Below are 27169 nucleotides of genomic sequence, written 5' to 3'. Positions count from 1 at the left end.
GGTTTAGTAACATAAATAAACAAATATGACTGGAGGAACAAACCAAATCTCAATAATAACCCTAAATGTTAATGGCTTAAACTCACCAATTAAGAGACACAGGCTAGTCGAATGGATCACAAAACAAGATCCAACAATATGTTGCCTACAGGAGACGCATTTGATAGGAAAAGATATACATAGACTGAAGGTGAAAGGCTGGGAAAAATCATTCCACTCATATGGACTGCGGGAACAAGCAGGAGTGTCCATACTCATATCAAACAAAATAGATTTCAAGCCAAAATTAATCAAAAAGGATAAAGAGGGACACTGCATACTGCTCAAGGGAACCATACACCAACAAGACATAACAATCATAAATATATATGCCCCAAACAATGGTGCACCTACGTTCATCAAGCAAACTCTTCTCAAGTACAAGAGTCTAATAGACCACCATACAATAATCATGGGAGACTTCAACACACCTCTCTCACCACTGGACAGATCTTCCAAACAAAAGTTAAATAAGGAAACTATAGAACTCAACAACACAATTAACAACCTAGACTTAATTGACATATATAGAATATACCACCCAACATCAAGTAGTTACACTTTTTTCTCAGCAGCACATGGATCCTTCACAAAAATAGATCATATATTATGTCACAGGGCAACTCTTAGACAATATAAAGGAGTAGAAATAATACCATGCATCCTATCTGATCATAATGGAATGAAACTGAAAATCAACGATAAAAGAAGGAAGGAAAAATCATGCATCACTTGGAGAATGAACAATAGGTTACTGAATGATCCATGGGTTATAGAAGACATTAAGGAGGAAATTAAAAACCTCTTAGAGTTAAATGAAATCACAGACACAACATATCGGAATCTATGGGACACATTGAAAGCAGTTTTAAGAGGAAAATTCATTGCTTGGAGCGCATTCCTTAAAAAAAGAAAAAACCAACAAATAAACGACCTCATATATCATCTCAAAATCCTAGAAAAAGAAGAGCAAAACAACAGAAAAAGAAGTAGAAGGCAAGAAATAATTAAAATCAGAGCTGAAATTAATGAAATTGAAACAAAAGAAACAATTGAAAAAATTGACAAAACCAAAAGTTGGTTCTTTGAAAAAATAAATAAAATCGACAGACCCTTAGCCATGCTAACGAAGAGAAGAAGAGAGAGAACTCAAATTACTAGCATAAGGGATGAAAAAGGCAATATCACAACAGATACTTCAGAAATACAGAAGATAATCAGAAATTACTTTGAATCCTTATACTCCAATAAAATAGAAGATAGTGAACGCATCGATAAATTTCTTAAGTCATATGATCTGCCCAGATTGAGTCAGGAAGATATAGACAGCCTAAACAGACCAATAACAATAGAAGAAATAGAAGAAACCATCAAAAGACTACCAACTAAGAAAAGCCCAGGACCGGACAGGTATACAGCAGAGTTTTACAAAACCTTTAAAGAGGAACTAACACCAATACTTTTCAAGCTATTTCAGGAAATAGAAAAAGAGGGAGAACTTCCAAAGACATTCTACGATGCCAACATCACCCTGATACCTAAACCAGACAGAGACACTTCAAAGAAAGAAAACTACAGACCAATATCTCTAATGAACCTAGATGCAAAAATCCTCAATAAAATTCTGGCAAATCGGATTCAAAATCGTATCAAAAAAATTATACACCATGATCAAGTAGGATTCATCCCTGGGATGCAAGGCTGGTTCAATATATGGAAATCAATAAATGTTATTCACCACATCAATAGACTTAAAAATAAGAACCATATGATCATCTCGATAGATGCAGAAAAAGCATTCGACAAAGTACAGCATCCCTTTATGTTCAAAACTCTAGAAAAATTAGGGATAACAGGATCATACCTCAACATTGTAAAAGCAATCTATGATAAGCCACAGGCCAGCATCATTCTGAATGGAGAAAAATTGAAGGCATTCCCTCTAAGATCTGGTACAAGACAGGGATGCCCTCTCTCACCACTTCTGTTCAACATAGTTCTCGAAACACTGGCCAGAGCAATCAGACAGACGAAAGAAATTAAAGCCATAAAAATAGGAAAAGAAGGACTTAAATTATCACTATTTGCAGACGATATGATTCTATACCTAACAGACCCAAAAAGGTCTACAAAGAAACTATTAGAGTTAATAAATGAATTCAGCAAAGTGGCAGGATATAAAATCAACACGCATAAATCAAATGCATTCCTGTATATCAGCGACAAATCCTGTGAAACGGAAATGAGGACAACTACTCCATTCACAATATCCCCCCAAAAAATAAAATACCTGGGAATCAACCTAACAAAAGAGGTGAAAGACCTATACAAGGAAAACTACAGAACCCTAAAAAGAGACATAGAAGAAGACCTCAGAAGATGGAAAAATATACCCTGTTCACGGATAGGCAGAACTAACATCATCAAAATGGCGATATTACCAAAAGTTCTCTATAAGTTCAATGCTATCCCAATCAAAATCCCAACAGCATTTCTTGTAGAAATAGATAAAACAATCAGGAAATTCATATGGAATAATAAAAGACCCAGAATAGCAAAAACAATGCTAAGCAGGAAGTGTGAATCAGGCGGTATAGCGATACCAGACTTCAAACTATACTACAGAGCAATAGTAACAAAAACAGCATGGTACTGGTACCAAAACAGGCGAGTGGACCAATGGTACAGAATAGAAGACACAGTAACCAATCCGCAAAACTACAACTATCTTATATTTGATAAAGGGGCTAAAAGCATGCAATGGAGGAAGGATAGCATCTTCAACAAATGGTGCTGGGAAAACTGGAAATCCATTTGCATAAAAATGAAATTGAATCCCTTTCTCTCGCCATGCACAAAAGTTAACTCAAAATGGATCAAGAAGCTCGATATTAAATCAGAGACATGGCGTCTGATAGAAGAAAAAGTCGGCTATGATCTACATACTGTGGGGTCAGGCTCCAAATTCCTCAATAGGACACCCATAGCGCAAGAGTTAACAACCAGAATCAACAAATGGGACTTACTCAAACTAAAAAGTTTTCTCTCAACAAAAGAAACAATAAGAGAGATAAACAGGGAGCCTACATCCTGGGAACAAATCTTTACCCCACACACTTCAGACAGAGCCCTAATATCCAGAGTATACAAAGAACTCAAAAAATTAGATAATAAGATAACAAATAACCCAATCAACAAATGGGCCAAGGACCTGAACAGACACTTCTCAGAGGAGGACATACAATCAATCAACAAGTACATGAAAAAATGCTCAGCATCTCTAGCAGTCAGAGAAATGCAAATCAAAACCACCCTAAGATACCATCTCACTCCAGTAAGATTGGCAGCCATTAAGAAGTCCAACAACAACAAGTGCTGGCGAGGATGCGGGGAAATGGGTACACTTGTTCATTGTTGGTGGGACTGCAAAATGGTGCAGCCAATTTGGAAAGCAGTATGGAGATTTCTTGGAAAGCTGGGAATGGAACCACCATTTGACCCAGCTATTCCCCTTCTCGGTCTATTCCCTAAAGACCTAACAAGAGCATGCTACAGGGACACTGCTACATCGATGTTCATAGCAGCACAATTCACGATAGCAAGATTGTGGAACCAACCTAGAAGCCCTTCAATAGATGAATGGATTAAAAAAATGTGGCATTTATACACAATGGAGTATTACTCTGCATTAAGAAATGACAAAAATCATAGAATTTGGAGGGAAATGGATGGCATTAGAGCAGATTATGCTAAGTGAAGCTAGCCAATCCTTAAAAAACAAATGCCAAATGTCTTCTTTGATATAAGGGGAGTAACCAAGGACAGGGTAGAGACGAAGAGCTGGAGAAGAAGATTAACATTTAACAGGGATGATAGGCGGGAGGGAAAGGGAGAGTTAAGGGAAATTGCATGGAATTGGAAGGTGAGCCTCAGGGTTATACACAATTACATATAAGAGGAAAGGAGGAGTAGGAGAGAAATTATATAAGTGTAAGAAACGATTTATAGTAGAGGGGGTGGAGAGAGAGAAGGGGAGGGGAGGGGAGGGGAGGGGAGGGGGGATAGTGGAGAATGGGATAGACAGCAGAATACATCAGTCACTAGAAAGGCAATTTGTAAATCAATGGAAATGTAACTGATGTGACACAGCAATCTGTATAAGGGGTAAAGGTGGGAGTTCATAACCCACTTGAATCATTCTGTGAAATATGGTATATTAAGAACTATGTAATGTTTTGAACAACCAACAATAAAATAAAATAAAAAAAAAAAAGAAAAATAAGACAGGACTAGGGGCTCAGTGGTAGAACCCATACTTCACATGAGGTACTCAATTCCAACCTGAATTCCAGGACCACGAATGAAACAATTAAAGTAATAAACTATAAGATCTCCTTAAAAACCAAACATTTTACAAAAACTTCCAGCAAGACAGTTGCCATCAAGTGTATCAAGAACAATGAATCTGTTGATGAACTACAGTGCCTAAACGGCTTTATTTTATTTATTTATTATTTTTTTTTTTGAGAGAGAGGGGGACAGAGAGAGAGAGAGACTTTTAACATTTATTTATTCTTAGTTCTCGCTTCGTTTGTATGTGGTGCTGAGGATCCAACCCCGGGCGCTCCCACGCTAGGCGAGTGCGCTACCGCTTGAGCCACATCGCCAGCCCCGCCTAAACGGCTTTAAATGGTTTATTATTTTACTTTTTTTTTTTAGCCTTTATTTTATTTTTATGTGGTGCTGAGCTGAGAATAAAATCTAGTGCTTCACGCCTGGCAGGTGAGCGCTCTACCACTGAGCTACAGCCCCAGCCCCTTTTAAAATTTTGAACAGGCAATTGAACCCAGGGTTTTGTGCATTCAAAACAAGCCCTCCGATGTATAACCAATGTGATCCTGCAATCTGTACACGTGGAAAAATGAGAATTCATACCCTATTGGAATCAAATGTATGATATGTCCAGATCATTGTATTGTCTTGAGCAACTAATAAAAAAAAAAAGCCCTCAACCACCAAATTTGCATTCCAAAACCCATCAATTACTTTTTAGAAATTGCAACATCCCACGATTTATAATGTCTCTTCTTCCACATGACAATATGGGGCGTTTTTTAAAAAGTAATGCAATTTCTGGGCTCGGGTACCTAGCACGTGAGAGGCATTGAGTTTGATCCTCAGCACCACATAAAAAGAAATAAATTTTTAAGAAGTTAAAAAAAAACTTTTTTAAAAATAATGCAATTTCCGTAAAGAACCTGACGCTGGCTGTTGGTACTATCAGTTACTATGGAAAAAATCAGAGTTGCTTAAGACGCTCTAACATTCTTTTCCTTCCCTTCAGAAGTCATCCTGCAGGGCTAAAGATGTACCTAGCATGAGCTTTCCTAACATGCGGGAGGCCTTGGATTTAATTCCCAGCACCGGGGGAGGGAGTCATCCTGCCTTATACACCATGAAAAACAACTAAATCTGAACCTTGTAACATGGCTCAGAGTATACTCCGTATTTACACTACGTTGGATCTGACTTTAGCTTTTGGTTTAGCAGTTTGTGGCTAGTGGCACTTCTTTAAATGTCCCAATTCTCATAAACGAAAAAGTGGGTGGTGGTGGGCCATGGAAAGTTTTGATTCAAATGACGTCTGCTAGCTATCTTGAAAGGCTTTTTTTTTTTTTTTTTTTCCCCTTCAGACCATGAAGACACAGGCACATGGGGATCTGCTTTCCCCATATTCCACTCCTGAGTCAGGCCCCAATTCCTCTCACTTTCAATCCCACTTCGGGCTCCTAAAAGAATGCAAATGATAATCTCATAGTAAAGACTCTAGAGCTCTAGTCTTCAAACGGGGTTCCGCTGGTTCGGAGGGGAAAAGATGATCCACCCACGCCTGCCTATGCTTCCTGGCCTTCACGATCTGACGCCCAACCCCGGAGCGAGCTTGGGCCTCGCCGGTGCCTAGAGGTGCGTGCTCGCCGAGCAATGGCCCCTGTACAAGGGATGGGATCCGGGGCGCGGGCCGGCACAGCGTCAGGCGGAAGATGCTGGCGCTGAAGACGGGCGGTTCCCAACGGTGTGAGTGGGGGAAGGGAGCCAGGCGAACCCGGAAGTCGGTCTGGCTGAGAGGGAGGAACCTGGGGGAGACTTCCGGTGGCGCAAAGGGTGTCGGGAGCAGCTTCCAGCAAACGTTCCCGGCCTCTGGAGGGACCACCGTTGCTGTAGTCTTGGCTTCCGCGACCTGCATTCGAGCTAAACGGCCACAGCTGCCACCACTGAGGCTTCCCTTGTGCCCGGTTTTGACCGTATTCGTTCCTAGGCGGCCGCCGCCGTTGTAGCTGCGGCCGCGGCCGACATGTTGTGAGGCGGCGGCGCGGGTGTCTGAAGGATGGTTTGGCTGGGGCGGCGGCAACGGCTGCTTGCGGCGGCGGCGGCGACGGCGACGGCGGAGGCAGCAGCAGCAGCAACAGCAGCAGCAACAGAGTCTCGGTCTCTGTAGAGCCCAGCCCTTTTAGTGTCTCCCCGGTACCGCTGCGAAGCCAATTCCTCTGGATCTTGCCTCTGCGCCAGCAGTGTTGGGAACAGCTTAGGCGATAGCACCCACCCCTCTGAGGAGACAAGGAGGTGGTTCCCCATCCACTCAAAATTTCCAGACCACCCTTCGGTTCCCCTCCCTAAGCCGGACAGTGCTGTCCCCAGAATCTCCAAGCCCCCGACTTTACTCTTATCTAACTCGCCCTTAATCTCTCAGTCCAGTGTTCCTCGTCCTCTGGAGTTCGCTCCTCCCCCTTTTTCATTTTCTGTACCCTCTTCTAAGAGCGCCCCTCGGATCACTCTGAGGGCAACCTTTTGAGAAATCTCGGTGGAGTTGTGGACTAGAGCCGGGGAGTGTTTTAAAAGTCGGGTTAGAAAGACAGGAAGGTACGATGGCTTCCTCGTCTGGCAACGATGATGATCTCACTATCCCCAGAGCTGCTATCAATAAGATGATCAAAGAGACTCTCCCCAATGTCCGGGTGGCCAACGATGCCCGAGAGCTGGTGGTGAACTGCTGCACCGAATTCATTCACCTTATATCTTCTGAAGCCAATGAAATTTGCAACAAATCGGAAAAGAAGACCATCTCACCAGAGCATGTCATACAAGGTAAGTCTTTGTGTGGAATTGGGTTTAACTGAATGTCCAGGGGGACAGTTTACTAGTTCGTTTCAAAAAGCCTTCATTCCTCTTCCTGGTAAGTAGGTGTTAAAGAAAAAGCCACACAAGCAAGGAGGCAGCTGATGCCTTAAGAAAATACATATGTAGCATTTTGGGGGTAATTTTTATCCAGTGAATACAGGAGGGAATGCAAATATTAAGGTCAACATTTATCCTCCAAACAAGAGGTATCAGTATAATTTATCTCTAGGTCTCAAAGCAACAAGAATTGCCTGTCTGCAGTTGAACTTGGATAATGATAACTGAGAAAGAACCCAGGAGTTCTTCCTTTAGACAGAAGAACTTCAGGCAAGAGTAAAGTTGTAGCATTTCTTCCCCACCTGGCCTTTTCACGATGTAGAGGAAAAGATTCATTTTTTTGAACACATAAATTTTAAAAACTCAATATGAGTGTGTTCGGTGTTGTAAAGTTTATTGGTGTTGAATAAAGGAAGTATATTTTCTGCTTTAAATATGATTTGATGGTGGCACATTAATCTACAAGTTACCAAAGCACTCCTATTCTGTAAGAAAAAGGCTGTTCTCCTTTTCCTTAATTTTTTTTTTCTTTTTCTTTTTGGTTTTATGTTGCTGGCTTTGTTCTTTAGAGATAAGTTTTTAAAGCTTAGATTGAAAGATTATTTAAAGGATGCTTTTTTTCTTTTTTAGTGGAACATTTCCCTATCATTGCTGCCATTCCTATTTGGAGGTAGATTCTTTTTTTTTTTTTTTTTTACTCTCTCAAGCTTTTATTGAAAAGCACTTCTGAAAGTTTTGGCATTTCTTCTCCTGTATCTTGGAAAGGATAGTCCAATAATAGGGATTTGGGAGACTGTATTCCGATGGTTTCTGGGAGGGAAGATACCAGTTGCAATGTTTTGGAATACACTTTCTGTGACTTTTCATACCCTTATGAAAAAGTTGGATTCGAGGTGATAACTTTTTTTGTAATAACCTAATTAAAATTCTAACAATTTCTTGATTGCTTTTGAAGTCAGAAGAAAATCATGTTCAATTTTAACCATATTAGTATGCAGGTCGTTTTTTTAATGGTTTAACTTTCCTGTTATTGTCAAATGGAGAACACATCTGCTCATATTGACTGTGTCTACTATTTTACTGTCAATATTGACAAAAGATTAAGTATTTCATTTTTGATCCTTTATTAGGGTCCTGGAGGTAGATTTAAAATATTCCCTACTGGGCTGGCGATGTAGTTCAGTGGTAGAGCACCTGCCTATCATGTTCCAGACCCAGTACCTGGGTTGGATACCCAGCAAGGGGCAGGGAGAAACACATAGTTTCTGCCATTTTGTACATAGGAGGAAAAACCCCTAGGAAGAAGCATATTTGAGTCTTACAGTGATTTTTACCCTCTACTTGTTTAGTGTGCTAAGTAGCAAGTGAAAACCGAGTTGTCAGTTTTTCTTCTTGTGTTTTAATTTTTAACATAGTATGTGTGATTGCTGTCATAAATCTTTCACAAGATTATCCAACACAAATAGCTATAAGTTCCTTTTACAACTCAAAAAAGAACTTTTGGGCTGGGGTTGTAGCTCAGTGGTAGAGCACTTGCCTAGCACATGTGAGGCACTGGGTTTGATTCTCAGCACCACATAAAAATAAATAAATAAAGTAAAGGTATTGTGTTCATCCACAAGTTTTATATATATATATATATATTTTTTTTTTTATAAAGAACTTTATATCAACATTCCATTTTTAATGAAAATTGCATAAGATTTCAACAGGATCTGCCTACATTTGTTTACAGCACAAAAGTGGGGATCTGTTTAAAAATCTAATAACATTACAGTCTGTCTTCTTGGGAAGAGTTTATTCTTTTCTAGGTTATATTTAGATTTCTGATTGACATGATGGAATAAAAGTGCAGCTGTAGCAAGCCGTATGCTAAATAGTTCAACTTTGGAACATGCTAAATTCAGTATGAGTCAGAAAGTTACAGTGAAAGAAAATTTTTCTGTGTGTAATGAGGACAGTCTGTTAATTTTAAAAAATCAGGTGTTGATCTGTTACAGTCTTAAAATTTTACCAGAGCTGGGGATGTAGCTCAGTTGTAGAGTGCTTACCTTGCATGCACAAGGCCTTGGGTTCGATTCCCAATACCACCAAAAAAAAAAAAGAAAAAAAAAATCTCCAGTTTTTTTTCTTGTAATGTTGCTTTTTTTTTTTTTTTTTTTTTTTTTAACTGGGTATTGAAAGCCACAGAGACTTTACCACTGAACTATATTCCTAGTGCTTTTTATTTTTATTGTTTTTTAAAGACAGGGTCTTGCTAATAATAATTTTATAATAACAATTAACAATATACATTTTAAAGTGATAAGGTTCTCACATGTTTAAGTTTGGGCCTTCAGTAAGTTTAATTAACTAGACTGCTTCAGGCCATTTCCCTTGTTCAGTGTGATTTGGCTTTAACTGAGCGCCTTAAGCATTCAGAGACAGTTCTGTTAAATGCAAATTAAGGCTGAAATAATTTTATCAACCATTAAATCTGCGAAATACAGTAATTTAATTAAAACTTTTTTTCTGTTTTGATTATTTGAGTTTAAGAAAGTAGACTTGATATTGGAAATCATAGATATCTAGAGGAAGTTATAAACTATTAAAATTGTTTTATTACTGTTTTTTTGTGAATACCTTTTTTTTTTTTTTTTTTTTTGGTACTGGGGAGTGAACCTAGCTCCTCTTTACCACTGAGCTATAGCCCCAGTTCTTTTTTTTTTTTTAATATTTATTTTTTAGTTTTAGGTGGACACAATATCTTTATTTTCTTTTATGTGGTGCTAAGGATTGAACCCAGTGCCTCATGCATGCCAAGTGAGCACGCTACCACTTGAGCCACATCCCAAGCCCAGCCCCAGTCCTTTTTATTTTTTATTTTGAGACAGGGTCTCAGTGAACTGCTGAGGCTGGCCTTGAACCCGAGATCTTCCTGCCTTGGCCTCCTGAGTTGCTAGGATTATAGGCATGCGCCACCAGGTCCTGCTGAACACATACTCTTAAGAGTTCTAACATGTTCTGTTGTGTTATGGAATGAATTGACATTTGAGAATTTAAGGGCTGTAAGAATCTACATTGGAAGTTCTTTAGCCTTAAGCAAATCTGTTAATTAAGGTCTCTCCACTTATGTATAAATAATATTTGATGTGAGTTATAGCTTTCAAGCTTTTTTTTTTTTTTAATGGTTCTGAGAATTGAACCCAGGGGTTCTCTAACACTGAGTTGTAACCTGTCTTTTTATTTATTTATTTATTTTTTGAGACAGGTCTTGCTAATTGACTTTTTTTTTTTATTGGTTGTTCACAACATTACAAAGCTCTTGACATATCATATTTCATACATTAGATTGAAGTGGGTTATGAACTCCCAATTTTTACCCCAAATGCAGATTGCAGAATCACGTCGGTTACACATCCACAATTTTACATAATGCTCTATTAGTAACTGTTGTATTCTGCTACCTTTCCTATCCCCTGCTAATTGACTTTTAAAGACCTTTTAAAATTCTAGTCCCTCTTACACTGGTACTTTTGTAACATACAATAAAAATAGATCCCTGGAAAATAAAATGAAAAGCATACATAAAGTTAAAACGTGCTTTTTTGTTATTAGGTTCAATAAACATAAAATTACTTTGTCAGATTGTTATAAACATTCTTAAATGCTTATTTTGAATTTCCATCCTTAACTCATTGCATGCAGTTCAAGCAGCAGCCATTACAAGCACATCTGATGCAAGTCTCTGGACCACACTTTGAGTAGCTTTGCTCCAAAGCCTAAATCATAATCTTTTTTGGAAACTAGGTGGGAAGCAATTTTGAAATTAGAGGATCTGCATGATTACAGATAAGTTGTAATAATGAAGAAGGAGAATGATATATTGTATTCTCTAAATAGTCATTCATGTAGATTTTCCCTCCAAAGGGACACGTGTAATTTGCACAATATAATTTATATCAAGTACTTTTCAAGGTTGGATTTTTATTATTCTTTTTCTTAAAATTGATATTTTGTGGTAGGTATACTGGAGATGGAACCCAGATCCTTGTGCATGCTAAACAAGCAATCTACTATTGAGCCCACATCGTTATTTATTTATTTGTGTCAGGGGTTGAATTCAGGGGTGCTTAACCACTGAGCCACATCCCCAGCCCTTTAAAAAAATATATATATATATAAGTTACTTAGGGCTTTACTAAGTTGCTGAGGATGGCTTTGAACTTGTAATCCTCCTGCCTTAGCCTCCTAAACTGGGATTACAGAAATGTACCACTACACCCAGCAAGCCTAAATCTTTTGTTTTTGTTTTGCTTCTACCACTCAACAATTATTTAGTGAATACTGCTAAGCACTTGCTTGGCATTGTGGTAGATACGGGTAGGATGTAGATGGTGAATTTTACTCTGCCATTGGAAGGTGTATTGGAAACCCCATGTACAATTCCCAGAAATATCTTCTCTGCCATTATCTCATTAGATTCCCAAGAATAGTGATATCATGGAGGATTTTTTTTTTTTAATTTCTAAACTTTTTTTTTTTTTTTTCCAAATCTCTTTTCACCCCTCCCCAGAAAGACATGGGTTGGTATAGCAATCATAAAAAGAAGATACAGGGCTGGGGCTCATCAGTAGTACACTTGCCTGGCATATGTGAGGCACTGGGTTCAATTCTCAGCACCACATATAAATAAATAAAAAATAAAGGTCTATCAACAACTAAAAAAATATTTTTTTTAAAAAAAAAGAGGGCTGGGGTTGTGGCTCAGCGGTGGAGTGCTCGCCTTGCATGTGTGCGACTCTGGGTTCGATCCTCAGTACCACATAAAAATAAATAAATAAAATGAAGGTATTGTGTCCAATTACAACTAAAAATTAATATTAAAAAAAAAAAAAAGGAGATCCAAACACAAGAACCAAAATGTCTCCCACACTAACACAAAAAACTGGGAATTGTACATGGGGTTTCCGAACAGGACCTGCAGCAGCTACTAATGTCCCTTTATGAGAGTCAGACATTCCTATTGATATAGTATATATATATATATAGAGAGAGAGAGAGAGAGAGAGACACCTCATTCTGGAACTAATTTACAGGGACATCCCAACACCTGCCTATTTTAATACATTAAGCACAAAAAGGGGAGTAAAGGAAGAAAACTAAATAGGAAGAAAAAGTCAGGCCACACTTTGGTTTGAAGGAGGGCAAGGTGGTTGCAAGGGATGTGTTTCCTCTTCTGGTGAAGAATTGGCAACCACCTGAATGACAGAGTCCAAAATGACACCCTTCTTTATTGTGTTTCTTAAAAACAACCAAAAATCCAAAATGACACCCTTCTTTATTGTGTTTCTTAAAAACAACCAAAAATGTAGAGTAGGGGTTATGCCAGGGGCAGCACCAGTTTGGCCACCCCAGCAACCTACTCAGAGCAGTGCCTGAGTCCTGCCTTTCCCTTAAGGGAGCACCAGGGAAAAAGTCATCAGACCAGCCTGCCTGCTCCACCTAAGCAGGTTAGGGAATTGAGGACGCAGCTCTGAGTGCATCTGTGTGTGCATTTATGATCACCTGGGTTCTGATGAAGAGTGTCCTGTTTTCCTCACAATATCTCCAGGACATCTACAATCAGTTCAGCTACAACTAGACATTGCTGTCTTCCCATCATAGCTGGCTGCCTTTTGCATGCCCCTTGGCATTCTGGAGGAAAGGGTAGGAGAGGGGAAGAGAGTAGTTCCTGGTACCCTCTAAAACCCTCTGAAGATGAAATGGAAGTGAAGTCATTTCACACACTTAGCATGCAGGACTGGCTGCCTGGGAGGTAGATGAAAGTGGGAAGGAAATGGAGAAGGTTCAGAAAGGACGAAAAGGAAACAGGAAGAAACTAAGTGACACCTATTAGAGGAAGGCCAAGAAGCAATGAAAAGGATGAAGTGATATGAAATCTACATGTAAAGAAAAGTCTTTCTCTGACAGATTAGAGAATCAGTATTTTAAATGCAGCTTACTCCTTTATTCTTTTAAACTGTAGTACCTACATCCCCAGTGCCTATCTCTGTAGTTCAACTCCACCTCACCCTTTCCAAGTATATGATTCTTAAAAGTCTTAAAAACCTTTGCTAGATTAATGAGTCAAGAAGTCATTTTGACCTATCATTTTTTTTTAATTGTAGATGGACACAATACCTTTATTTCATTATTTTTATGTGATGTTGAGGATCAAACCCAATGCCTCACATGTGCTAGGCAAGCACTCTACCACTGATCCACAACCCCAGCCCTTGACCTATGTTCTTATAATGTATTTTAAATGAAACGCATCATACTCTTCCATCCCCACAAACAAGAAATAGAGAATACTGATTTATATATTTTAAAAGGTACTATATATCATACTATTTTGAATGAAAAATGTGCTTTATCCATTTGAAGTATAGTCATTCAACAAATTCATGTTATAACAAAACTTTTCAAGAGTATATTACTTTGGTGAAATAAGCCTATATTAAGATGATTGTTGCTTGGGGAAGTCTTTACCTTTTTTTTGTTTTTTCAGTAGCTGCCTTATTATGTGTCTTTCAAGTTGAAAATGTGCTAAATATTTTTTTCCCCTCCTATACACCATGGACTTTTCTGGGTGTAGGTTTAAGATACATGGCAGAGGGTAGCAGTCAGACTTCTGGGAAACAAGTGATGTGTATTTGTTTAACCCCCAAGTTGTTTTTTTTGTTCTGTTTTTTTAATTTCTCTCTTTTTACTTTCACTCTAATAAGATCCTTAGTGAGACTCTCATCAACAATCCGTAAGTTTCCTTTGTTCAAGTTCAAAAAAACCTTTACTAGTCTGCCAGAAAAAAAATGGTATAACAAACATATACAAATCTATGATGTTTACAGTACAACTAAACCTCCTTAGGTATGATAGTACTGTATAACTTAAAAAACACGTACAATCTTAAATGGTGGCCCTGTTTAGGAGCCATTTCTGTTTATCTTTTAAAATTCTCATTTGTGTAAAATGGGAACGATTACAAATGATGTAAAATATCCCACTGTTTAAAAGATACTCTCTCCAGCCAGGTGTGGTGGTACATGCTTATAATCTCAGTGACTCAGGAGGCTGAGCAGGGGCATCACAAGTTTGAGGCTAGCCTGGGTAACTTAGTAAGACCCTATCCCAAAATAAAAGTTAAAAAGGGCCAGGGGGGGTGTAGCTCATGGTAGACTGCCCCTGAATTTCACCTCCAGTATTGGGGGGGTGGGGAGAATACTATATTCACTTCTTAATATTTATTAGCTAAAATGTGTTTAAAATTTAGATTAAGGTCAATGCAGTTTTTTAAAAAAATCTTTTTAAATATATTTTTTTAGTTGTAGATGGATATAATACCTTTGTTTTGCTTATTTATTTTTATGTGGTGCTGAGGATCAAACCCAGTACTCACATGTGCGAGGCAAGTGCTCTACTGCTGAATCACAACCCCAGCCCCCATATAAAAAATAAAATTTGAGACAGGGGGCTGGGGATGTGGCTCGAGCGGTAGCGCGCTCGTCTGCTCGTCTGGCATGCATGCGGCCCGGGTTCGGTCCTCAGCACCACATACCAACAAAGATGTTGTGTCTGCCGAGATCTAAAAAATAAATATTAAAAAAATATATATTGAAAAAAAAATTTGAGACAGGGTGTCACTAATTGCTGAGGGCCTCTCTAAGTTGCTGAGGTTGGCCTCAAAGATGCAATCCTCCTGTCTCAGCCTCCTGAGTTGCTGGGATTACAGGCATGCTTCACTGCACCTGGCTGGATTTTCTTAATGTCTAGTAATTTGTGCCATCTTGAAAGATTGTCTCTCTATTGTATTGATTTGTTAGTTCTGTAAATTTAATATTTGAAATTATAAATATGTTTGGCTTGATTAATATGATGATGTTAGCTGTTTGGGTCCTGTACACTTATTAAGCTTCTCCTTTAGATGATTTTTTTTGGGGGGGGGTATCAGGGGTGCTTTAACTGCTGAGCCACATCCCCTCACCCCTTTATATTTTTATTTTGACAAGGGTCTTGCTAAATTGCTTAGGGCCTTGCCAAGTTGCTGGGGCTGGCTTTGAACTTGTGATTCTCCTGCCTCAGACTCTTGAGGTTTGTGCCAAAGCACCAGATTGTCTTTAGATTTAAGAGAAAAAAGAATAGAGGGAAAACATTTCAAGTTGTTTGAGTGATTACTTGTTGATTCCTATAATCCTAACACTAATAAAGCTGTAATAATAAATATGTTATCTTGTTCTCTCTGTGGGGCCAGCCTTTAAGCTTATATTTATATTCATTTATTCTTTATAGCCTCCTGATCCAATGATATGTAGATACTATTCTTTTTTAGAGGTGAGAAAACTGGGGCACAGAGGTTAAGGGGTTTATCTAGAGTTATATACCAACATGAAATAGAGTTTGGAGTCAGTTCCTGGCAATTTGACTTCAAGGGCCTACATACTTGACCACTATAAGGCCTCTGATTATAGGAAGATTATGATATAGATGCTATTCTTATTATATAGGTGGAAGAACTGAAGCTTAGAGATATTAAGCAATGTTTCTAAGGCTGTACAAATACTGTCACCTAGGTTTCAGTTCTACATCTGCTTGATTTCTTTTTTTTTTTTTTTAAACCTTTATTTTTATGTGGTACTAAGACTCAAATCCAGTGCCTCACACTTACTAGGCAGGTACTCTACCACTGAGGCATAACCACATCCCCCATCTGTTTGATTTCAAAATGGGTAGATTACATCTGTCTGGGAGAATCAGGCAAACTTGATTTGAAGATGGGGTTTGATCTGTGCCTTGAATGCATTGTTGTTATCAGGGAATGTGGGAAACTCTGGTTCCTGTTGGAATTTAGCAGAAGTATGCAGAGATTTAATGGCATGATATGGGGGGCTAGATCCTGGAAGACCTTAGTTAGTATAGGGTTAAGGAAATCAGACTTTCATGAATATGGTGGGAAACCATAAGCCATTCACTTGGTTTTCTTTCTTACTGTCCCAGGCTAATTATTGAAATACTTGACTGTTTATGTCATTCAAAAAAGAAAAGACAAAAGTTTTGGTGTTTTTTTTTTTTTTAATATTTATTTTTTAGTATTTGGCGAACACAACATCTTTGTCTGTATGTGGTGCTGAGGATCGAACCCGGGCCGCACGCATGCCAGGCGAGCGCGCTACCGCTTGAGCCACATCTCCAGCCCAAAAGTTTTGGTTTCTATATTGACACTTCAAAAAAGTTTATTAATTCAAGTGAAAACACTTAGGCTGCCTAGTCTTCACTTATTTTTCTACTGTATCCCACGCTCTTTGAAACCAAAAATTATGTGGTGATGATGTGATATAAGAGAACTCAGAATGATGCCTTTCTGAAGTTTCATGGGGGTTGGGGATGGAAGAGGGTGGGAGATAGGGAAAGGGTTAATTAATTATAATTAACAGTAGTAATTTGCTTTTTCATATCAAGATTTTTTTTCACAGAAGCTTGATGAAAACAATTTAACATTTGAAATGAAGTTGCAAATCATGTCTTTTTTTTATTGGTTGTTCAAAACATAACATAGTTCTTGATATATCATATTTCACACTTTGATTCAAGTGGGTTATGAACTCCCATTTTTACCCCGTATACAGATTGCAGAGTCACATCAGTTACACTTCCACTGATTTACATATTGACATACTCATGTCTGTTGTATTCTGCTGCCTTTCCTATCCTCTACTATCCCCCGTCCCCTCCCCTCCCCTCCCCTCCCGTCTTCTCTCTCTACCCCGTCTACTGTAATTCATTTCTCCCCCTTGTATTATTTTTCCCTTTCCCCTCACTTCCTCTTGTATGTAATTTTGTATAACCCTAAGGGTCTCCTTCCATTTCCAAGCAATTTCCCTTCTCCCTGTCCCTCCCACCTCTCATCCCTGTTTAATGTTAGTCATCTTCTCATGCTCTTCTTCCCTACTCTGTTCTTAGTTACTCTCCTTATATCAAAGAAGACATCTGGCATTTGTTTTTTAGGGATTGGCTAGCGCAAATCATGTCTTTAAAACCAGTTTATATAGGAAAGTAGATTTGTAAGGGCACATTTGTTATTTCCCCTGAAGAGCAAATCCCTGAAGTTAGAATTGAGGTTATCTTTACCAAGGACATTCTGGTTCATAATTGTTGAAAGACTACAAAAACTGATTAACTAAATTGATTTATTTTATTTTTTTTAGCCACCTAAATTTTATTATTGGCTCAAAATACAGAATAGGCCTTTAAGGTATGAATCACCATATAGAAATCTATAAATGTAATTTTAAATACTGTGAACCAAAAGGAAATTTTATGGCAGAAAACACAGAAAAACTTCATTTTCTATAGGTGGGGAAAAAAAGCTATATTTTAATCACGTTCACATTTTTATTTTTCTAGCTCTAGAAAGTTTGGGATTTGGCTCTTACATCAGTGAAGTAAAAGAAGTCCTACAAGAATGCAAGACAGTAGCGTTAAAAAGAAGAAAGGCCAGTTCTCGTTTGGAAAACCTTGGCATTCCTGAAGAAGAGTTATTAAGACAGCAACAGGAATTATTTGCAAAAGTAAGTGATACATTTTAAATTATTTCATCTGAATACTATCCTGTTTGTTGACAGAAATTGTACTGGTTTCTGAAATCACTTCTTAAATCAACATATGTGTCTAGAGAATTCTGTTTCTCTGGCTAATCACTTGATTATAGAATCTGATATTTAGAGCTGGCCAGTTTGACTCAGGTTTTATAAAAGTAAATATTTACAGCAACCTGTTTTCTAAAGAGAGCCATTCCAAATAAATACTGAGATTTTACTTTGATGTATTTTCAGACAGAATGATCATTTAAAAGCCTGAAAAGTATACCTAAATGTTAAGATTTAAAATGAATGGTTTAACAAGAAAATACTGTATCAGATTTTATGATAAGGAGGATACAAGGAAAATCTAATTGACATCTAATTTGTAGTTAAATTGGGTCTTTATTATACCTTTAAAACATTCTAATCTTAACATTTGTTAAAGAACTAATAAATAGGGGCTAAGGTTGTACACATGTGAGGCACTGGGTTCAATACTCAGCAGCACATAAAAAATAAAGGTAATATGTCCATTTGCAACTAACAAAAACATTAAAAAAAAGAACTAATAAATAGAGCAGAAAAAGGAAGAAAAGTTTTCTTCTTTCTTGCTTTTTATAATTCTAATTTTTACTCTATTAAGGATTAGCACTAATATCTCTCTATTTTTCAAAAGGAGGTAGAGGTGGCAAGGCTTGGTTTTTTTGTTGTTGTTTTGTTACTTTTTTTTTTATTTTTTAAGAAATTGGAAGATAGTTTGGGGTTGAATACAAGTGAGATTTTTCATTAGGTACTATAATAGCCATTAGAGAACTGAGAAGTATCATTTTAGTCGAACTCTTTCAAATTAGTATCATAATTAGTCTTCCTGCAGTTATATTAGTTTGGTTTACATCAAAAAGCATTTGAAGTGGGGGTTGCAGCTCGGTGGTAGAGCTCTTGCTTGCCTCATGTGTGTGTGGGTTTGATCCTCAGCAACACATAAAAATAAAATAAAGATGTTGTGTCTGCCGAAAACTAAAAAATAAATATTAAAAAAAAATTTCTCTCTTAAAATAAATAAATAAATAAAGATATTGTGTCCATCTACAACTAAAAAATATATTAAAAAAAAAAAGCATTTGAAGCTGGGGTTGTAGCTCAGTGGTAAAGCGCTTGTCTCGAATGTGTGAGGCATTGGGTTTGATCCTCAGCACCACATAAAAATAAGTAAAGATACTGTGTTCATCTACAACTAAAAAAAATATTTAAAAAAAGCATTTGAGTAGGCCTGTAATCCCAGCTGCCCTGAAGGCTGAGGCAGGAGGATCAGGCAAGAGGATCTCATGTTCAAAGCCTGCCTCAGCAACGGTGAGGTGCTAAGCAACTCAGTGAGATTCTGTCTCTAAATAAAATACAAAGTAGGGCTGGGGATGTGGCTTAGTGTAGTCGATTGCCCCTGAGTTCAATCCCTGGTACAAAAACAAACAAAAAAATCTATTTGTCATTATATATATTTATATATATATATATAATTATATATATATATATATATATATATATATATAAAATTTTATTGGGCATTAGGCATGAGGTACCATTTAAACAAGTAAAAAATATAATAACTTATCAACATTTATTGAGTTTTGCCTATGTGTTGATCACGTTGTCAAATAATTTACCTTTATTATCTCATTTAATCATAAGAACCTATGAAATAGGTACAAAAGAGGAAAAGGCCTCTAAGGCAATCCTGAACACATGCAAATTATATTATAATCTATATTATAATACATATGAATATGAGGTACCAAAGAAAGAATGATGATTTTTTTTGCCAGGGCAGGAGGGTACTAGGGATTAAACCCAGGGATTCTCAACCACTGAGCCACATCCCCAGCCCTTTTTTATTTTTTATTTTGAGACAGGTCTCATTAAGTTGCTTGGGGCATGGCTCAATTGCCAAGGCTAGTTTTTAACTTGTGATTCTCCTGCCTCAGCCTCTTGAGATACTGGGATTACAAGTATGCGCCACAGTGCCCCGCCAAGGATATGTTTTTTAAAAACATAAACAGCTATTATTTTATTGATTCTCTACTATTGGAGATCACTAGGGGGCGCCAAATTAAATATACATGAAAGAAAGTAGACGCTTTGCTAGATTCTTTACATACCTTGCAAGATTTTAATAAAATAATGTAAATTTTATTATGTTCATTTGCAACTTAGGAAATAGATCCTTCCTTCCTTCCTTCCTTCCTTCCTTCCTTCCTTCCTTCCTTCCTTCCTTCCTTCCTCTCTTCCTCTCTTCCTCTCTTCCTTCCTTCCTTCCTCTCTTCCTTTTTTTCTTATATTGGGGATTGTATCCAGAGGGGCACTTCAACACTGAGCTAGCTACATCCCTAGTCCTTTTTAATTTGTATTTTGAGACAGGGTCTCACTAAGTTGCCAGGGTAGCCTGGAACTTGCATTCCTCCTGCCTCAACATCCCCTGTTGCTGAAATTATAGGTGTGCACCACCATATATGGCTTGTCACCATTTTCTATGTAAATTTATTTTGGAAATTTAAATAGAGTTTGATTTATCCTTGCCAGGGCAGAAAGGTAAATGAAATAATTGTCTTCACCTCTTCATATCTGTCTTCACCTTTTTATCATGATAATCTGCTTTTTTAAAAAAAAAGGTTTTTTTTAGTTGTTAATGGACCATTTATTTTATTTATATGTGGTGCTAAGAATCGAACCCAGTGCCTCACACATGCTAGGCAAGCACTCTGCCACTGAGCCCCTGATAATCTGCTTTTTTAAATTCCTCTTTCTTTTTAATATTTTTTAGTTTTTGATGGACCTTTATTTTATTTATTTGTATATGGTACTGAGAATCGAACCTAGTGCGTCATACACGCTAGGCAAGCGCGCTACCACTGAGCCACAACCTCAGCTCCTAATTGCTCTTTCTTATCTCCCTTAATTCTTACTCTGGCTTGTGGGTGAAGATTCCTAGTATTTACTTTTATGAAGAAGATTAGCAGAGAGGTAAAATTGTGGCAGCTACCTAGTACTTCTTCCCTGGAGAAAAGTACTTAAGTTCTTAGTATGAAAGGAACTAAGTAAATGTATCTTTTTAAATTAATTTTACTTCTAGACTTTATTCAAATAGTAACACAGTGACAACCTCATTTTAAGCTAACTGCAGATATTTGGAAGGGGAGAACTTTAATATATCAAGGTTGAAGTTAAGTATAAATTAATAATTTTATCATTCGGAAGTAAGAATGTTAACATACGCCAGCCACAGTGACGCATGCCTGTAGTCCCAACAGCTCGGGAGGCTGAAGCAGAAGGATCACAAATTCAAAGCCTGCCTTAGCAAGAGTGAGGCACTAAGCAACTCAGTGAGACCCTATCTCCAAACAAAATACAAATTAGGGGTAGGGATGTGGCTTAGTGGTCAAGTGCACCTGAGTTCAATCCCCTGTACTCAAAAGGAAAAAAAAAGCCAAAACAAACAAAAAAGAACATTAACACATAATGAAAATTTCCAAAAAGAAGCAGTGAATTAGAAAGTATATACCTTTTTTTTTTTCCCCCACATCCTCATTTTAGAAGATACATACCTGGGGGAGGAAGGGCAGAAAAGGGAACTACTGGGGAATGATATTGGCTAAATTATATTGTTAAGTTGTGTGTTACAAATATGTAACAACAAATCCCACAAGTATGTATAACTGTAATGCACCAATAAAAATATGAGGGAAAAAATAAGATAAGTACTTGGGACGGCTGGGTAGAAGGCAAAAGAGAAAGAAATAGTAAATACCATTGAAAATAAGAAATTTTGGAAATGCATACAAATATATTAGTCAACAACAATTTTTAATGGCATAAATACTTTTGTGTTCAGAGAACAAAATATAAAAGCTTATATGGAATCATGGTACCTAACAGCCAGTAAGTTTGAAATATAAATAACACATACTTTTAGAGATCATTGAATAAATTATAAAATCAAGCACCTTTTCGATAAAGCTTTAATGGAGTTAAATTCTTTGAAATTTTATTCTGTCACAAAATTATGCAGAGTAGGTATTCTCAAATTGATTAAATTAACATCTTCCCCACCCCCACAGTTTTCTTGTGAACATTTAAATGTTTTTAGTGAAGTATTCAGTCTCTTTTGAACTCTTTGAGTATTCCTGCCATAAAAATAAATATTTCTGTTGGCAGGGTTGGGGGTGTTGTTTGGGGGATTGAACCCAGGGGTGTTTTACCATTGAGTTATATATCAACTTCTTTTTAAATTAATTTTGAGGCAGTCTCATTAGGTTTCTGAGAGTCTCACTAAGTTGCTAAGGCTTGCCTTGAATCTGGGATCCTTCTGCCTTAGCCTCCATAGTTGCTGGGATTAGAGGTGTGTGCCACGGCCAAGCTAACAATAAATATGCCTATGTATTAGAACTGTGTGCCTATTTCTTTATAAATAGGTAGGAATAGTTATTAGAATAGCTGGTTTCTAATTTCTAAAACAAAAGGAAGCTTACTGTAAAAATTGTCTTTATCTACTAAATACCTTTAGTCTTTTCCTTAGTCTTTTCTTCTTCTGACTTTAACCATATACAGGTCTCTCTTCCATCTGTTGCTATAATGATCTATGGTACCATCTTTTGAAAACGTATGCCACTTTTTCTTGCAGTTTGATTTATGCCCTACCACAGAGATATCACCAAATCGAGTGACTTTTTTCCCCCTTAGGTGTTCACTTTTTTTAGTTTTTGTTTTGTTTTTGTGGTATTAAATAGAGATGGAACCCAGGGACACTCTACCACTAAGCCACATCACCAACTCTATTTTTTTAAATTTTGAGATAGGGTCTTACTAAGTTGCCTGGGCCAGCCTTGAACTTGAGATTCTGCTGTCTTGGCCTGTAGGTAGCTGAAATTACAGGTGTGTACCACTATGCACCTGGCAAGGTTTGTTTGTTTGTTTTTAATAACAAAATAGCCATTTACCTAGACATCTTCCTTTATTAACTTTTGATACTGTGGTTGCTTGGATAGTATTCTCCAAGATAATAATATTTCTTTTCTTCTACTTCATTACCACCACCCTCACCCAAATCACCTGATTCTGGCTCTTGAGTCAACAAATCTTCAATTAAAATTCAATTGACAGGGCTGGGGATGTGGCTCAAGTGGTAGCGCGCTGCTCACCTGGCATGCGTGCGGCCCGGTCCGATCCTCAGTGCCACATACAAAGATGTTGTGTCCGCTGAAAACTAAAAAATGAATATTAAAATTCATTCTCTCTCTCTCTCTCTCTCTCTCTCTCTCTCTCTCTCAAAAAAAAAAAAAAAAGATAATGAAAGAATACCATGAACAACTTAAAAAAAAATTCAATTGACATATGGGTCCCCACTGATATGAGACATATATATATATGGTGCTGCAGATGTACAAAGATGAAGAATATATTGTTCTTATTTGAAACTAAGGATATCTTGTAGGTGAGAGAAAATAGATACACTAAAAATTGTAATATAATACTGTTTTGATAAGGAAGATAACTATAATATTAAGGCTAATTAACTCATGAAAAAGAGATCTCATGTCAGAGATATTATATCAGATTTTGGGGATATAAAAGTGTGCCAGCTAAGTAGTTATCTTAATCTAAAAACCCATTTTCTATGCTGTGTTTTATTACTAGACCTAGCATATTATGCCAACCCCACTTCCCACTCCCCTTATCTACAGAGAATCCTTAGGTGATGCCTGAAAACACAGATATTACCAAATCCTACACACAAAAAAAAACTTGTGACAGCCACAACTAATTTCTGAAGCAAAAGGAAGCTTACTATAAAAATTGTCTTTAACTACTATACCTTTAGTCTTTTCCTTAGTCACTTCCTCTGACTTTAACCGTATACAGGTCTCTCTTCCATCTGTTGCGCTAATGATCTGTGGTACCATCTTTTGAAAATGTATGCCACTTTTTCTGATAACCAATACAGCTATTAAGTGAGTGAGAGGTGGGTTAGCATGTACAGCATGGATATGCAGAGGGATGATTCACATTCTAGGTGGGGTAAAGCTGGACAATGTGAGATTTCACCATTTGCATAATGGCACACAATTTAAAATTTATGAATGGTTTATTTCTAGAGTTTTCCGTTTATTATATTGGTTGACTATAGGTAACTATATAGGTAACTAAAACAATGGAAAGTGAAACTATAGATGAGGGGATTTCTGTACTCTGCAAACCACATCTGCTTTCTAACCTATCTCCTCATTATCTCCTGCCACTGGAGGGTCTCTTGAGGGATATTACAAGGCTAGAAAAAGTAAAAGTAGCAAGTTGTTTTTCCTTCCTCTTGACTTCCATTTCCTTTGAGCAACCCAGGAACACTTCTTCACTCTGGCTACATGAGTTTGTCTTATAGCAAGAACTGAATCCAGTTTGCATTTTCTCTAATACCATAAATGCACCTTCCTCCTCAAGGTTGTGGATCTCAACCCTTGGGTCCTTCTCTAACCTCAGATATGTTAGTACCAACTAATTTATGCCTCTTCTTCAGAGGTTTGAGTTTCAGTTCCATGTGGTTGTCCCTCTAAACTTCTGAGTTTTAAAATTTCTAGCTTCTTCCCTAGTTTTAGGGTTGTTAGCTGTTCCCTATATTTGCCATCTCCTTGGTATCTTGTCAATTACCGATTACCAACTTTATACTTAATTAATAAACCTTTATATTAAATTCTTTCTGTTCCCATAGTGTGACTTCTATTTCCTGATTATACATCGACTGATACTAGAAGGAGAAAATAGTATTTCAATGTGACTTGAAGGAAGGGTCTAATTTCATAGGTAAAAATTAGGAAATTTCAAATAAAATGAATACCAGCAAGAGTAAAGGTAACAAAGATAAAGTATGGTGTAAATTTGGGAAACATTTTATGTTCTATGGTTTTTTGTTTTGTATTTTTCTTTAAGCATAAGAGTAGGGAATTATGATAGAAATTTGGAAAGAAATATCAGGGTAGCTAGTGCTTCATGTGTAATACTTTTTTTTCCCTAAGACTTAAAGATATTGTACAGAGAACTTTTAAGCCACAGAAATAATTTTTATGTTAACATGTTTATATCAAAATTGTAATCAGATGAGGGGATAGAAAAATTAAATAAAGGGAAAGAAGCCAAAGAAAGAAAATTTTGATTTCTGTAAACTTTTTTAACTTCTTCATTGAACCTAAAGATCACAGAGTTCTTGTTTTCCAGATGTACCTTAAATATACAGTAGTTGGAAAATATCCAAGTTTATAGTTAAGTTAATTGTCTTACTTTACCTTTTACCTTTAACATTGAGGGTTAAAAGATTATTTACTTTTATGTGTTTGATGTTTAGGCAAGACAGCAACAAGCAGAATTGGCTCAACAGGAATGGCTTCAAATGCAGCAGGCTGCCCAACAAGCCCAGCTTGCTGCTGCCTCAGCCAGTGCATCCAATCAGGCAGGATCTTCTCAAGATGAAGATGATGATGATGATATCTGAAATTCACCAGCTGAGTTTGTGTTTCTTCTATAAATGTTTTTTCTTGCACAACAAAACAGTGAAAGAAATGCTTATCTGTAATTTTGTATACATCTTGGTGGACTTGCCAATTGGTATTCTAGGGATGTCTGCTGTTAAGTTTCATCTATTGTGTGCTATACATGTAAAAACTGTATCTTTGAACTATTGAAAATTTAAGGTTCAGAATATCAATTTTGAATTTTTAATGGCGTTTATGAAATTTTAGATAGCAGTGAGCCCTTTATTTGATCAATAAACAGTGTTACAAAAACTTAAAGTTTATAAAAATACAGTGGAATTTATAAAGAAGTTCTTAATCTGCATTTGCATTTCCTCTGCCCTTTTAACCAAATTAAAATTGGGAATTTTAAATTGAGGTGGGGTGCAGTGTGATGCAGAATAAATTGGATCAGGTTGGTGGAAAAAGAAGTTCAGTTATGTATTATCTGAATTTTTTGTCTTTTAAAATGAGTATATACACAGGCAATAAACATGCTCAGATAAATATACTTATTTAGAGAGTCCTCAATACAAGACATTTAAAAACTAGGAAGGGAGTGTGTTCAATAGTAGTTGTATAAATTTGATGAGTTATGTTTTTTTGTTTTGTTTTGCGTAGAGGTGAAAGCTAGTTTTATTATAGCATAATTTATCTTGAGCTACACTATTACATTTCAAAGACTGCCCAATTTTGAAGACTGTCATTATTCTTACTATTTCACTCCAGTTCAATACTTGTTATAGTATTACTTGCTTAGTCCATTCATGTTTATATTGTTCAAGTATATAGGTGGGACTTGTGAAACAATTGCTTGGTTCCGTTGGTTTAACTGAGGTTCATGAATATTCAGACCTTTGCTAGGGAAAAGAAATGAAAGCTAATGGATATGCTTGCTATGAAAGAGGGCTTTTTAAAAAATTTAACTTGTAGTTGTAGTTTACTTATTGTTTTTAGCATTACATTTACATTTTCTTGACTAGATGGCCTAGAGAATCCCATTGCTACCTTTTGAAATGACATTGTCTCCATCATAATTGAGTAATAGCTTTAAAAAATTGATTCTTTTTAAAGAAAGTGTCATAATTGATCAACTCTATACGAAACATATAGTTTCAACCTGCTCATTAAAGGGAAGAATCTTTAATCTGGTTCCAATAAATAAAGTATAGTATTGATTATTATAGGAATTCAGCATATTGGAGAAAAATGGCACATTATATTTTGGAAACAGAAAGGAAAAGCTACTTAAAATAACATGAAGTAATTAAATTCCTATGTCAGTTGCCAAATCATTTAAATTTCTATATTCCCCAAGCCCAAAAATAGATTCTAGTTGCCATGATTCCAATTTTAATTGGAGAGCTAAATAAGTAAAGTTTGTAAGTATTAGATGTCTTAATCATATTTTGCATTTTAGAAAAAGGGAAACATCATTGTATACTTATCAAATACACTTCCCCCATATAAGAAAAAGGTTAATAATTTTGCTGAATGTTACTTCAAGTTACTTCCTGGATGTCATATCCATGAAGTACGTTTGGATGAGATGGAATTGTTTTTTAAAAAGTTTAAGTACCAAAGGTAGTCTAGTCTAGAGAAATAATAAGTTAATAAGTATTGGCTTTTCCAATTTGTACTGTAACATTCTTATACTTTTTTTTTTTTTTTGGAGTGTATCTATTTCTCAAGTAAACAACTTAGATATTTTTCCATGCCTTTTTCTTTCTGATGCAGAGTTCAGGTTAATTA

General features: G+C 36.8%; 1 protein-coding gene across 1 annotated transcript; it reads left to right on the top strand.

The window, feature by feature from the left end:
* The first annotated feature begins 6702 nt into the window (after positions 1–6702).
* DR1 (down-regulator of transcription 1) lies at positions 6703–26101 on the top strand. Its single transcript, XM_081306732.1, has 3 exons — positions 6703–7182; positions 17695–17858; positions 25252–26101. The coding sequence occupies exons 1-3, from the start codon at positions 6963–6965 to the stop codon at positions 25396–25398; spliced, it is 531 nt and encodes a 176-aa protein (XP_081162858.1). The 5' UTR covers positions 6703–6962; the 3' UTR covers positions 25399–26101.
* The last annotated feature ends 1068 nt before the right edge of the window (positions 26102–27169 follow it).

Source organism: Spermophilus citellus (assembly GCF_964194105.1).
Source record: "Spermophilus citellus genome assembly, chromosome: 9".
Classification (NCBI taxonomy): domain Eukaryota; kingdom Metazoa; phylum Chordata; class Mammalia; order Rodentia; family Sciuridae; genus Spermophilus; species Spermophilus citellus.
Note: the sequence above shows the minus strand (reverse complement) of the source record. Positions and strands in the feature narration are given on the sequence as shown.